Raw genomic sequence first — 12,911 nt, 5'->3', positions numbered from 1 at the left:
TTTACTCAAAAACCTTATGAAGCAGCTCCTTCCGAGAAGAAATCCTCACATTCTTTTTGAATTTCAGTGGCAACGCGAATGTATATTTTTATATTTAGCAGGCCCAGGTATTCCTTTCCCCCTCCTACTTTTGCGTCTTTGAAAGGTTGCAAAGAGGGGTATGGCTTGATGACGGGGGAAGCTTTAGAATCCCAGCGCAGGTGTCTGTGCTGCATACTCCATCCAGCATGTACTTAATGGGAGGGGTCTGACCAACTAGGTTAGCAGAGAAGAAAGCATCCATCGGCTACACGTACGAGGACAGCACGGTGGCGGAGCTTGAGAACCCGTCTGAGAAGAGAACAGAGGAGGAAGACTCGGAAGAAGACAGCAACACGGATGAGGATGAAGTTATCCCTGATATTGGTATGTCTCCAAGGCCTTCTGGCGTTTGGGATTGGGCTTTTAGAATGTCGGGGGTCTGACGGTGCTCCATTGTCCTCTCCCAGTATCCCCAGTCTGCTTCCTGCCTTACGATGTGCTGAACATGATGTATGCTTCCACCCCTAATCCATGTGCAGTAGGTGGTGGTCTGTGGGAGATGGGGACCTGTATTCTTTCCCAAGAGCTATCTGCTGCCGCATGCATTTCCCCCCACAGCCACACCACCCTCAGCCACTTCTCCCAGAGTTCTCCTGCCACTGAGGATGCAGTCCTACGCATACTCACCTGGGTTCCATTGAACTCAGTAGGGTTTGCTTCCGAGTTGGCAGGTAGATTTGACGATGCAGAATCGCCGTATGGCATTGGCTTGGATAGCTTTAAAGTAACTAAAATGGTATTACGTTCGTTAGTCGCTTCATGCACAAAAAAAAGAGGCTCAGGGTGACTTTAACAAGGTAAAAATGCAAATGGGTAAAATTTAATGCAGTTTAAAACCCACAGTGCAAAATATCTAAAATGCTCATCTGATAACATAAAGGGGACAAGTTGTACCCACCCCTCTAAAAGATGTGGTCAGTTTAGTTGCCATAGACCTAAGGGAAGAAAAAGTTCTTAGCCTGGTGCCTGAAAACTGATAATGAAGGCACCAGGTGTGTTTCCATAGGGATGGGACAAATCAGTAGAAGAGAAATCTCACAGAGAACATTATCCCTAGTTAAATGGAGGTCCTCAGTGTGCAGCTGCCAACTGGCTCCCTTGTGTTGCTTGCAGATGTTGAAGTCGATGTAGATGAGCTGAACCAGGAGCAAGTGGCTGACCTGAACAAGCAGGCAACCACCTATGGGATGGCGGAGGGAGACTTTGTCCGGTAAGATGCCTGTGCTGTCGGGGCTCCTGAGCTTCTCCTCTGCATCATCAGCCAGGCGTTTCCATGGCGTTGGGCTTGTGCAGTGGCGGATGCATCACCTAGGTTACCCGGGACCTCGCATGGTACCCAGCCTCTTATTTTTAAGCACCGTGGGTGACAAGGAGTTGCCTGCAGGAGGGGTAGAGTATTGCATCCTTCCTCTGTGGCCAGCATGGAAATGCAGCAGGTTGATTTAGGAAGGTCTGGAGCTCTCTGTCTCTTCTCTACAGGAGACTGGTAAAACTCTTTGCAGGCCAGTGACTTCATGGGTTTATTTGCAAGGCAGCTGGGTAATGTCATGGAGCTGAGAAAAGGTGCTGAAAAGGGCACCCAACATAATTGAAGGGGTAGACCACCTTCCCCAAGACAGAAGCTTATAAAATTATGAAAGGTTTAAAGAGTGGATATGTAAGCTCACCATCACCATGTCCTTTGGGGTCAGCCAAGGAGCTCTGGCAGTTTGGTCAGGGCAGGGGAGAGGAATTTCTTCTTCTGTGAAGGCATAAGTAACCTGCAGAATGTGCGCCTACTGGCCGTGCTGAATAGCTACTGACTTGGATAGCCAGTGCTGCAGATTATAGCTCTCGTCCGCTCTAGCCAGCCTATCCAATGGGAGTGGTGGTTCAGAACTACCACACTGGCTGCTGCTTGCCAAAAGGGATTAGGCAGATTTCTTAAGGAGAGGTCTGTGAGTGGCTGTTGCCCACAATAGTTAAATGAAACCTTCATATTTAGAGACAGTCTCCCTCTGAATACCAGTTGCTGGGGAACAAGCCAGGGGAGGAGGGCTGTCACCTTTTCAAGTGGTCTAGGTTTTGCTTGAAAGAGTCTCCACCCTTAAGAGAGGCTGTTGCCTTCTCTTTGACTGGCTGCTGCTGCTGCTGGACTTCAACCTGGTGCCCGCCATGTGTTTTGGGCTACACCTTCCACCAGACCCAGCCAGCCATGTTGTAATATTAAAACATCTGGATTGGGGAAGGCTGACTTAGCTGAGCCTAAGATGTGACCCTGTAGGGCTCATTTCATGGGGTAAAAATGCTGTGCTGCAGAAACCAAGCAAGCAAACACCTCGTAATTCAGAACTTGCCCCCCTCTTTCTGACACCACATGCATAAAACGTGTAGATCCATGTTAGAAAGCTTTGGATTGTCAGCTGTAAGCCACATGATACTGGCAGTAGCGTCTTTCCCTTGCAGTCGGGAGTTATTCTGCTGTCTATAATGTCATTGAGGTTATCACAGGGCCAGTTGAGGGGGACAGGTACTAGACGTCTGTGCTTAGGGGAACAGCAGCCCTTTCCCCCTTGGTTGGGGGGAGGGAATGGGGGAGGAGAGCCTGGTTTTAGCAGTAATGGCTGAATTATTACTAGGCCTAAGCTTGCCACTAGGCTCTTGCCTGCCTTTTGAGTTAGACATGAGACCTTGTACCAAATTGAGGGTGATTTTTTGGAGTGGGGAGCCCTGAATGTGTTGGTTCCAGTTAGAATAGCTGCTGCGGGACACTAGAAGGCCTGTGTCCCCCCCACAAATCTAAGCATCCCTGTCTTTCTCCCACCTGCCCCTTCCTCCCCTTGTTTCTGAAAGGATGTTGCGGAAGGACAAGGAGGAAGCAGAAGCCATCAAACATGCCAAAGCCTTGGAGGAGGAGAAAGCCATGTACTCGGTATGGAAAGTTGGGGACCTGGGCAGTTCTAAGAAGCCCTCTCCATCTTGCCTACCCCGTCTTGCTACCCCAAGGGATCATCTGTGATTCCCTCTATTTACGACTGACTGGACCAAGAGGTTCCTCTTGGTTAAACAGCGGGGAAAACTTTAGCATCAATTCCTCATGGAAGCATGCTTGGGGTGTGGGTGGGATACCCCCCAAAAAACCCAATTTATTCCAGGAAAAACAGAAAATGGGAGCATTTTCTGGGCCTCCCTCTTGGCGTGGTGGACTCTCTCGTGACTATCCCTCTTTCCAGGGCCGCCGCTCTCGGAGACAGAGGAGGGAATTCCGAGAGAAGCGTTTGAAAGGAAGGAAAATCAGTCCTCCGAGGTAAGCCTTGTTGAAGACGGGGGCTCAATTCAGCTGCCGTCGAGCCTAGGCATTTCTGTCTCTCCACAAGAGTTGAGGGGGAGCACCTGGGAATGCTTTTCCCTTTGTCCCCCACGGCAGCTCAGGGCCCTGGGTGAGGGCCATGCAACAAGGGCAGCCTGTATGACAGCTTCTGCAGGGAGGAGAGGATGCTGGGGTACGGCTGGGGCAAAAATAGGCTGTGCTTCTTGAGTTGGGCTGAAGCATTTGCTGAGAGGTTGGGCCTTTGCAAGTCTCCCGTGATGCTTCTGTGATTCTAGAACCGGTGCCGGTTTTGTCCTCATTTAATCCCCTATCGTTGCAGTTATGCTCGGAGGGACAGTCCCACCTATGATCCTTACAAACGGTGAGTGGATGCAGCTGCCCCCCCCCCAGATGTGCTGGTGGGTGTCTGTACTCTTGGAGTATCATATACCTGCACCCAATGGGCGCACGGTTTCTCTGGTGGGGTTTCTAAAACAAGCAAACATGGGCTGTTCCCTGTCAACCAGACAGCCAAAATGTGGTGCTTGCATAGTTCGAGGCACCCTTGCTGCTGTAAAAGGCTGGAAGTGGAACATTGTATAGAGCATAACGTGGAACATTGGGATATAAAGGCCAGCAAGACATGGACTGAGCACAGTTGCAGCAGATGGCATGGAATTTAGGCTGGATATTCTGCTGCCAGCTCATGTTCCTCCGTAATCCTTGGGTTGAAGGGGAAGTTTTCATTCGCATTCAACAAAACATCTGTACAGTGGAACCTCGTGTTACGGACGGGATCCGTTCTGGAGGCCTGTCTGTAACATGGAACTGACACAAGCCAAAGCGCTGCGTCTGTGCATGCGCACGGTGTGATTTAGCGCCGCTGCGCATGCGGGAGCAGTGAAACCTGGAATTAACGCATACCGGTACTTCCAGGTTGCCGTGGGACGCAACACGAAAACACATAGCCTGAAACGGACGCAACATGAGATATGACTATACTTGCAGAACACATGCTATCTCTGTGTGTGTTTCGCTTTGTTTAGAGAGAGTTGGGGCCCAGTGTGAGGCAAATAACTCTGAGTTGCCTTGCGGGGGGAAACTCCACGCTGATGGCTTTGTGTTTTGTCCAAGGTGGTTTTGCTCCCCAGCTGTTTCCTAAGCTTCATTGCACCACAGAGTTTGCTAGCGCTGCACTGAGCCCAGCTTGGGCTGCCTTCCAGGGGCTTGGGAGAAAGTAGCTGGTAGTCCACTTAGTAATACCTGCTGGTTGCTGGGCCTCTCTCAAAAGGACACTGAGCTAGGTGGGTTTTGGTCTGTTCAGACAAGATACGTCCACAAGCAAGACTGCATCACCCAGATGGCTTAGTGCAGATCAGGGATGCTCAACGCTCCTGAACACCTGAGTTTTGCATCCCTAAATCTTGTGGGGTGTCTGGTAAAGAGCAAGTGGAACGCCCAGCTGCTCTGTTCTGCTGCTTGTAACCTTCAGTTGATTATCTGCCTTGATCTGTCAGATCGCCCTCGGAATCCACTTCCGAGTCCCGTTCCCGCTCTCGCTCGCCTTCCCCGGGTCACGAGGAGAAGATCACCTTCATCACCAGCTTCGGGGGAAGTGACGAAGAGGCAGCCGCCGCCGCTGCTGCTGCCGCCGCCGCCGCTCAAACCGCAGGAGCTCCCAGGAAGCCCGCCTCCCTCGGCAAGGCACGCTCCAGCCAAGTGCAGCAGGGCAGCGCTGCGGCAGGTCATAGCGCCTCCTCCCGGTCGGTAACTTTCGTACCTGCCTCGCTTTCCCAAACCTTAAAGCAGAGACCATTCCAGGGTCAAAGGTTGACTTCTTATTTTCTTTCCCATCCTCCCCGACTGCTCAGAACCTTGACCACCAACTTTTGGGAACTTTGCATTCCCTCTGGCCTTTCCTGTGGGCCAATCCCCACAAAGCCAGACTGTTCGTTGCAGAGTCTCCCTGGGAAATGAGGGGAAGTAGAGATTCCCTTCTTCCTGTGGAATGCTGGGAAACCTAAGGGTGGTTGGTCCAAGGGATGCTAAGGTGGGCGGGGTCAGCCGTGGTTTGTACCAGGGGGAGAACATGGGGCTGGGGTTTTTCTTTCTGGCTCATCTTGTATCTCTCCAACGAGAACAGCAGTAGCTGCTGTTGTTTCACTGAAGGAAGCAGGAAGGTCAGAGACCCTGTGTGGCTGCCTTGAGTTAAAATGGGCCCTGTTGTACTTTTTGGTTGGGGCATCCCAGAGCCCTGGGTTGCTGGTTTACTGCAAGTTGAAACATAAAATTTTGTACACAGGCAAAATTGAATACTGCAAAAGGATGAGGTGGTTAACTTGTAGGCTGTGTCCCATAAGATTGCAGGTGTGGAAATGGTTTTAAAGGTTGGGGAGAAAGGATCTAGGCCACCTTTCTCCCTGCCACGCCAGTTTCCCACGGGAAGGGATTTTTTTTTTTAAGTCTGAAGTGGTATATCCCAGGTCAACCACCTCAATATGAGAACTAGACCATAGATTTGGTATTAGAACAGTGAAATCACTAACTGCTAGCTTGGGGACGTAACCGGCAAAACCACAATTGCATATTGGAAGCATTCGTTCAGTCTTTCACTGCTCAAAGATTTGGGAGGCTGCAAGAATCCGTACAGTTTAGTCAATGCCCCCCACCTCCAGTCTCTCCCTCCGAATCTGTTTCCACGCAGAACTTTTCCAATGAAAGCTTTTTTCCATTCGTGGAGAGCTAAAAGTTGGCATGATCAGGAATGGAAGGGATGGCGAGCTGCAGCGAGTTTACAGTGAGATCTGGCAGTAACCCAGCATCCCACAGGGTCTCCCAAACCCTTCCTGCTCCTCTGGTGTGCCCTGCTTGCTGCGGAGCAAAGAGAGGAAGTTGAAGATGTGAATGTTTTGAGCTCCGGCACTGTAGTTGCTAATTGGGAAGCTTCTGTCTCTACTTGCGGACCCGTCGGCAGGGCTGGGTCTTGGTCTCCCGGGGTGTCCTCCTGCACCTTCTCGTCTTCCCCGCTCCCCTCAACTTTCCCCGCACCTGCCGATCTGCCTGCGCCGTGTGAATATCCAGCGCCGTGACTCTCCTCTTTACAGGCGACGCTCCACCTCCTCCTCTTCCTCCTCCACGTCGTCCACGTCCTCGTCTTCAAGCTCGCGCTCCAGCTCGCGGTCTCACCGGGCCGGCGGTTATCACAGAGCTAGCCGCTACGGCCGCTCGCGCAGCCACAGGTACTCCCGGTCCCGAAGCAGAACGAGGCGCTATTCGGCGGGAGGCTCACGGGATGGCCGGCGCCACTCCAGATCTCGCTCACCCGAGCGGGGCTGGCGATATGGCTCCCGCCGCAGGTCCAGGTGAGTCGGAGGAGCTCCTGATTTTTTTTGGGGGGGGAAGAGAGAGAGAAATCGATTCCCAACAACCTGCTTCTTCTCTCATCCCTAGAAGCCATTCACGGTCTGGAGAACGCTACCGGTGGAGCAGCGGCAGGGGAGGGAGGCACTGGAGCAGCAGCCGCAGCAGCCGCAGCGACAGCGAGTCACGGAGCCGCAGCCGGTCAGCGTCTCCAGCCAGAGAGAAACTGCTGAGGCCTGCGGCTTCCCCGGCTGTAGGGGAGAAACTGAAAAAGTGAGCAAGGGGCGCACGCTGCTTTGATTGGAGTACAGGGTCCGGTTTAAGGCATAGCTGTCAACGTTTCCCTTTTTTAAAGGGAAATTCCCTTATTCCAAATAGGATTCCTCGAAGAAAAGGGGAAAGTTGACAGCTATGGTTTAAGGTGCTGGTTTTGATCTTTAAAGCCCTATGCGGCCTAGGACCCTCGTACCTACAGGACCGCCTCTCCCGGTATGCCCCACGGAGGAGCTTCCAGTCCGCAAATAACAACACTTTGGAGGTCCCGAGCTGCAAGGAGGTTAGATTGGTCTCAACCAGGGTCTTTTCAGTACTGGCCCCAACTTGGTGGAACACTCTGTCACAAGAGACCAGGGCCCTGCGGGACTTGACATCTTTCCGCAGGGCCTGCAAGACAGAGCTTTTCCGCCTGGCCTTTGGTTTGGACTCAGTCTGACCCTTACGTTCCCCTCCCCTTATGGTTTTGATTTATGGGCTGCTACTAAAATGAGGCTGCATTTTAAATTGTATTTTAACCATTATTTCAACCCGTGTTTTAATTAACTGTTCTTTCTTTTTTATTACTTTTTATTGTAATTTTATTGGTGTTAGCCGCCCTGAGCCCGGTCCTGGCCGGGGAGGGTGGGGTATAAATAAAAAAGTTATTATTATTATTATTTCAATTTAATGCTTGTAGCCTGCTTTTTCGTACAACAACTGTGTTGAGCTCAGGGTGGCTCGCAAAAGAATTGCAATAGCTTTGGCAAGCAACAAACATTGCAGTCACTGCAGTATCAAACACAATAGTATATCAACCTGGAAAAGGAACCCTTCTAGGAGAAGGAAGATTCTGATCTGAAACCTGTGCTGCCTTGTGGGCTATTTTCGGGAGAAGGAAAGGCTAAGGAGTAAACCCTACCCAAATCCAGAGTGGGGTCCCTAAGACGGTTGGATGGTACCTTGTATGCCTCCTTCCTGCAACTCTTGCAGCCAAGGAGGTTTCTTCTGCTCAGGGGTCCACAGTGGCTAATAAAATCTGGGAATAGAAGTAGCAGCCTCTGCAGCAAAAGGTGCTCCTTTAGCAGCAGGTACACTTGAGCATCTTTTTGTCTGTACAGTGCTGCCTCGCAAGACGAAATTAATTCGTTCCGCAAGTTTTTTCTTCTTGCGAGTTTTTCGTCTTGCGAAGCACGGTTCCCCATAGGAATGCATTGAAAATCAATTAATGTGTTCCTATGGAAACCGCTTGCCAGGCAGGCGGTGCGGAGAAGGGCTTTTCTCCCCACCGCAAGCCTTCAGGACAGGTACGGGAACAGAGGGGAAGGGGCGCAGCGCTTCTCCTCTGTTCCCGGGGCTTGCAGTGGGAGGAGGGTTTTCCCTCCCCACCGCCAACATTCAGAACAGCATTCTGAATGTTGGCGGTGGGAAGGAAAACCCTCCTCCCACTGCAAGTCTTCAGGACAGCCATCCGAAGGCTGGCGCAGGGAGAAGGTCTCTCCGCCCCACCGCCAGCCTTCGGAGGCGCCTTCCGAAGGCTGGCGGCAGGAGGAGGTCTCTCCGCCCCACCGCCAGGCTTCGGAGGAGGTCCAAGGACAGTGGGGAAGACGCGCTGCGCTTCCCCGCTGTCCCGGAGATTTCCCTATGGGCTTTCGTCTTGCGAAGGAAGCCCATAGGGAAATTCGTTTTGTGAAGCGCCTCCAAAACGAAAAACCCTTTCATCTAGCGGGTTTTCCATCTTGCGAGGCGTTCGTCTTGCGGGGCACCACTGTACTGACTTGACGTTCCTACCCCTTCCTGTCCCAGAGTGGGCACCCGTATTTTTTCTTCTGCTGTAACAAATATAACCTGTTTATCTTCTCTCCCTCCCTTTTCTCCAGGGCTGAAACTGCCGGTGGTAAAGAGACAGGAGCTGCCAAAGTCAGTAAGAATTTAAACCTCACCTCTTAATTTCCATCACTGCAGAAAAAGACGCAGGGAAACAATAGAGATGCGGGGGGGGGGGGGAAGTGTTGTCGTTTTTTTAGAGTTTGGATGGCCACACTTGACTGCTTCAGACATGGTCAGAAATGTAGCTCTTGAGCACCTCCTTAGGGTGCTACCAAACCAGGAAGCCGTCTATTAAATTTGGACCTTGTCAGGCTAGTGTTGAGGGGGTTGGGTCTCCAGGGAAGTTTGTGTTAATGTTGGGGTTTAACTTTTTGGTATAGCCAAAGGGGGTGGGTGGATAGCTGCTTTGGAGAGGGGTTTCCTGACCTGGTCTAGAATCTAATACCAGGGGTTGTCTCTTTGGGGGAGTCTCTCTCTCTCTCTCTCTCTCTCTCTCTCTGTGTGTGTGTGTGTGTGTTTGTGTGTGTGTGTTTTATGAATGCATGGGTTTACCTGTTAACTTGGATTTTTTGGTCTCTCTCTTGTTGACGCTTTTGCACTGATCCTGCCATGCAGCCCTGGCTTCTGGTAGTTTCCTCTTGTTGGGACCAAAACCAGATGTCGCTTCTCCTGGAAGCCTTTTCCTTCCATGTTTTATGGCTCCGTTTCCCCTGAAATTCCCTGCCTGTTCCCACCCCACCGCATGGGAAACCAGTGTGCATATAAAGAAACATGGCAGTGCTGCTGAGCTGTCTTCCTACCCAACCATGAGCCCGTTGGGAAAGCATCTGTCAGGGGAAAGCCGGGTGGAGTTGTGTCTTGGACCAGTCTCGATGCATCCCTGCTCCTGGTGGTTGGGGCTGTTTAGAACTATGGGTAGATTTACTCCTCCTCCTCCATTTATTAAATTCCTCATACCCTGCCTTTCCTCAGTGGGCTTAAGGTAGCTAACAGTGCATTAAAACAACAAAAGTTTCAGAAACCATTTAGGAGAAATAATAGCCAAAGCAGCAATAAAATATTGAAAAATAGAGGAAAAAGTTGAAAAAGCAACAGCTGTCACATGCCCTTTCCCCACACAACGTCATCCAAAAGCGTTTCCCCCCAAGCCAGGCCTTAAAGCTGATGTTAGGGATTGCCAACAGGGTGCCCTCCAGATGTTTGATTTGTCTTGAGTCTTGGGTGGCTTTCAGTGGACTATCTTGGAGTAATGCCTCCTGATCCTTGGTTCAGTATCCAAGGAGTGACCTGAAAGTGTTGGCAACTTCTGGCACAACCAAGGGCTTCTTTTTGATCTGGGTTAAGAGAAGCACGTAGACAGTATCCCCCGCTCTCGATATAAATATCTGAGTGGGCATTCAGTCCCAGAGAGAGCCGCTGGGAGCTGTGAATGGCCCCAGCGCGAGCATTTCTGACATCTCATGGAATTCCCTGAGCATTTAAACAATGGGGTATGGTGTCAGCAAGACAGATTTGAGGTATGGATGGTGGCGTTTATGTGCGCAGGAGGTTTTTAGCCCTAGCTCAAGCCCCTGCACAACTGAAGAGAGTTTTCAACAGCACTACGTTTGTTATCTCAGTTACGGTGTCCGCTTGCTCCCTCAAGGATTGTGCTTCAAATCTCCTAGAAATGACTCCTGCCTGCTTTTGGTGTCTGTGGCAGAGCACAGCCACCCCTTCTCAAACGTTGTTTGCTTTCAACTCTTAAGGCATGAAAAGTTGGTATAGAGCTTTAAAAAATCAATGCGGAAAGCCACAGGTTCACCTTCCAGAGAGATTGCTTATGCAAGCAGGCAGCTGAGCCATTGGGGAGGTGGGGGTTGTCTGTGAAATTCGATCTTGCTTGGGCTGGAGCCTAAAGCAAAGGACGCTACTTGCTAGCCGATTTCCTTGTTGGAATTTGTAGGGGAAGAAACTACTTGTAGACCTGAACGATGCTTGCAGCTCTTCAGAAGCTCAAGGAAGGAAGCGAAACCTCTCGATTTTAGGGCATAGTTTAACAAATCTACTGTTTCTTTCCCCATCTCTCAAAGTGTAAAGCCAGGTCTCCCAAGGCAAATGTGGCTTTCTTGTCTTTTCGCAGCTTATTTAACTCTTCTAGTTCAAGTTCTCTTTGTTTTAAACTGGGCTTGCTCAGGGAGTGCCCTTGGGCTAGTTTTCTTTATGTCTGGGCATGTCTTTGAGAAGTAGTGGTAGCGGTTGGAATTGATGCTCACAGGTGGGCACAAATGTCCCTACTTTGGCATGGAAAGTAGAAATGTGGGGGGTGGGAGTCCAGTGAAGGGCTGCTTATCCTGGCACGTGGGGGTGCAGGTGATGGCCCCATAGTCCACGTTCTCCAAACAGTGCAAATGTATGGGAACCTCATCCTGAGAGCCAACCCATCATGGGTGACAGCAGAGGACTGGCTGAACCACAGTGGGGATCCTTGCTCATTGACTGCAGTACCCAGCTGCGACTTGCTTGTGTGCATTTGAACCCTGAGGCAGAACTGTCCCATCTCCCAATGAGATTTTCTCCCAACAGTATTTTCCCGGCGAAGACAATTAACACATTTGGTCGAGAGTCACCAAGAGGTTTCAGGTTCTGAAAGGCTAAACTTCAGACACTTAATGAAGAGTTGGGTGGGGTGGGGCTTGTTTGCTTGTGTCTAGTGTTTTAGCAATCACGAGTGCTAGAACCTTGGCTTTTCTTCTTCTTTTTAGATGGAAAGGTGGGGGTTCTCAGGGCTTACAGTTGGGGTGGGGTAATTCATACCAGTGACCACAGAAGCACCACAAGCAGCTTGCACAGAGGATGTTGGGAACCCCCGTGTTCTCTTGAGGATTATCCCAGCCACAGGAAGGAGTGGAGGAGAAGCAGGTGGAAGCCCACCTTTGCAAAGAACCCTTTGAAAGTTATTGGCCATAACATTTTTACTGGAGATGCAATTTTCAGCTCTCCGGCCTGCCCTTTTCAAGGCCATTGAGTACCAGCAAACATTATCCATTGACTTGGATGCCCAGTCGCCATGACTGTCTGCTTAACAACCTTGTAGGGATTGGAGTGGATTTCAGTACCCTGTCAATGTGTGTTAAGTTGATTCCTTGCACCTTCCCTACCGCCACCTCCTTGGGAATGGCCCAGTCTAGATTGCCAGGGACTGTTTTCCCTTCCCACAGGCTCCAGCTTCCTTTTTCCGCAACTGAAACGCTCCTCCTTTAAAGAAATTAATCCCCTTCAGTTGAAAGCGCCTGGCTCCTGATCGTTACAGGCAAAGGAGCCCATAGGCCTCAGTTGGCTCTCCTCCTATATATCCTGGGGAGATGGCCTCCCTTGAGCAGGGTGTGCTGCTGGTGAGTCCCCTGGAGCTCAACCTACTCTTCCTTGCTTGAAAGTCGGACTCTGGCTGTCTTGAGGTCTCTCTTTTCCTCCCTCCAGATGTTGTGTGACACTGCGGAAATACATTATATAGGGTCCCTCCCCCAAGGCCCTTTTCTCCCCATGTATGCCTTCTCCCAGACTCGTTTGACTGTGAGTTCAGGCCAAGGCGGGGGCAACCTCTTAACACCTTTCTGTTTGCCTTCCGCTTGTAGCCAAAGCTGACCCCACAGGAGAAGCTGAAGCTGCGTATGCAGAAGGCGCTTAACCGGCAGTGTAAGCATCTGGGCTGGAGGATGCTGGCTGGGGTGGTGGGCGGGCGGGCGGGCGGGCGACCCAGGGGAGCCATCTCCTTCTTTTGACCTGTTTGGTTCCACGCGCTCATATTCCCCACTCTGCCTCTTCAGTCAAAGCAGATAAAAAGGCCGCCCAGGAGAAGATGATGCAACAGGAACACGAAAGACAGGTAACTGGCAGGCGCACTGAATTCTGCGGTCTGAAAAGCCCTGTTCTGCAAGTGGAATAAACTTAAAATGGAGCTGGAATGGACAAATGCTAACTGGGATGCTGTTGTCAGTTCCTAAAAATATTTATTTACCGCTGTTCATGAGAAGAAATCTCAGAGCAGTTTGCAACAATTGTGCATAAAACCGTATAAAATTTACAAGTCAGAAGGCAGTTGGGTATTATGGAAGGAGGC

The 12,911-nt window shown here is 50.8% G+C and overlaps 1 protein-coding gene across 3 annotated transcripts in view; it reads left to right on the top strand.

Annotated features, from left to right (window-relative positions):
• CLASRP (CLK4 associating serine/arginine rich protein) overlaps positions 1 to 12,911 on the top strand; it is a 28,412-nt gene that overhangs the window by 10,021 nt on the left and 5,480 nt on the right. For 2 of the 3 annotated variants that reach the window (XM_083515876.1, XM_083515877.1), the window contains exons 8-18: positions 260 to 405; positions 1,195 to 1,291; positions 2,914 to 2,992; positions 3,294 to 3,367; positions 3,711 to 3,752; positions 4,888 to 5,133; positions 6,475 to 6,732; positions 6,821 to 7,003; positions 8,863 to 8,902; positions 12,427 to 12,487; positions 12,619 to 12,677. In XM_083515876.1, the coding sequence (XP_083372002.1) occupies positions 260 to 405; positions 1,195 to 1,291; positions 2,914 to 2,992; positions 3,294 to 3,367; positions 3,711 to 3,752; positions 4,888 to 5,133; positions 6,475 to 6,732; positions 6,821 to 7,003; positions 8,863 to 8,902; positions 12,427 to 12,487; positions 12,619 to 12,677 (1,285 nt within the window). Of the gene's footprint in view, positions 1 to 259; positions 406 to 1,194; positions 1,292 to 2,913; positions 2,993 to 3,293; positions 3,368 to 3,710; positions 3,753 to 4,887; positions 5,134 to 6,474; positions 6,733 to 6,820; positions 7,004 to 8,862; positions 8,907 to 12,426; positions 12,488 to 12,618; positions 12,678 to 12,911 lie in introns of all 3 variants that reach the window. The other variant, XR_014528952.1, reaches the window with a different exon arrangement.

Source organism: Podarcis liolepis (assembly GCF_965112155.1).
Source record: "Podarcis liolepis genome assembly, chromosome: 7".
In the NCBI taxonomy this organism is placed as follows: Eukaryota; Metazoa; Chordata; class Lepidosauria; order Squamata; family Lacertidae; genus Podarcis; species Podarcis liolepis.
Note: the sequence above shows the minus strand (reverse complement) of the source record. Positions and strands in the feature narration are given on the sequence as shown.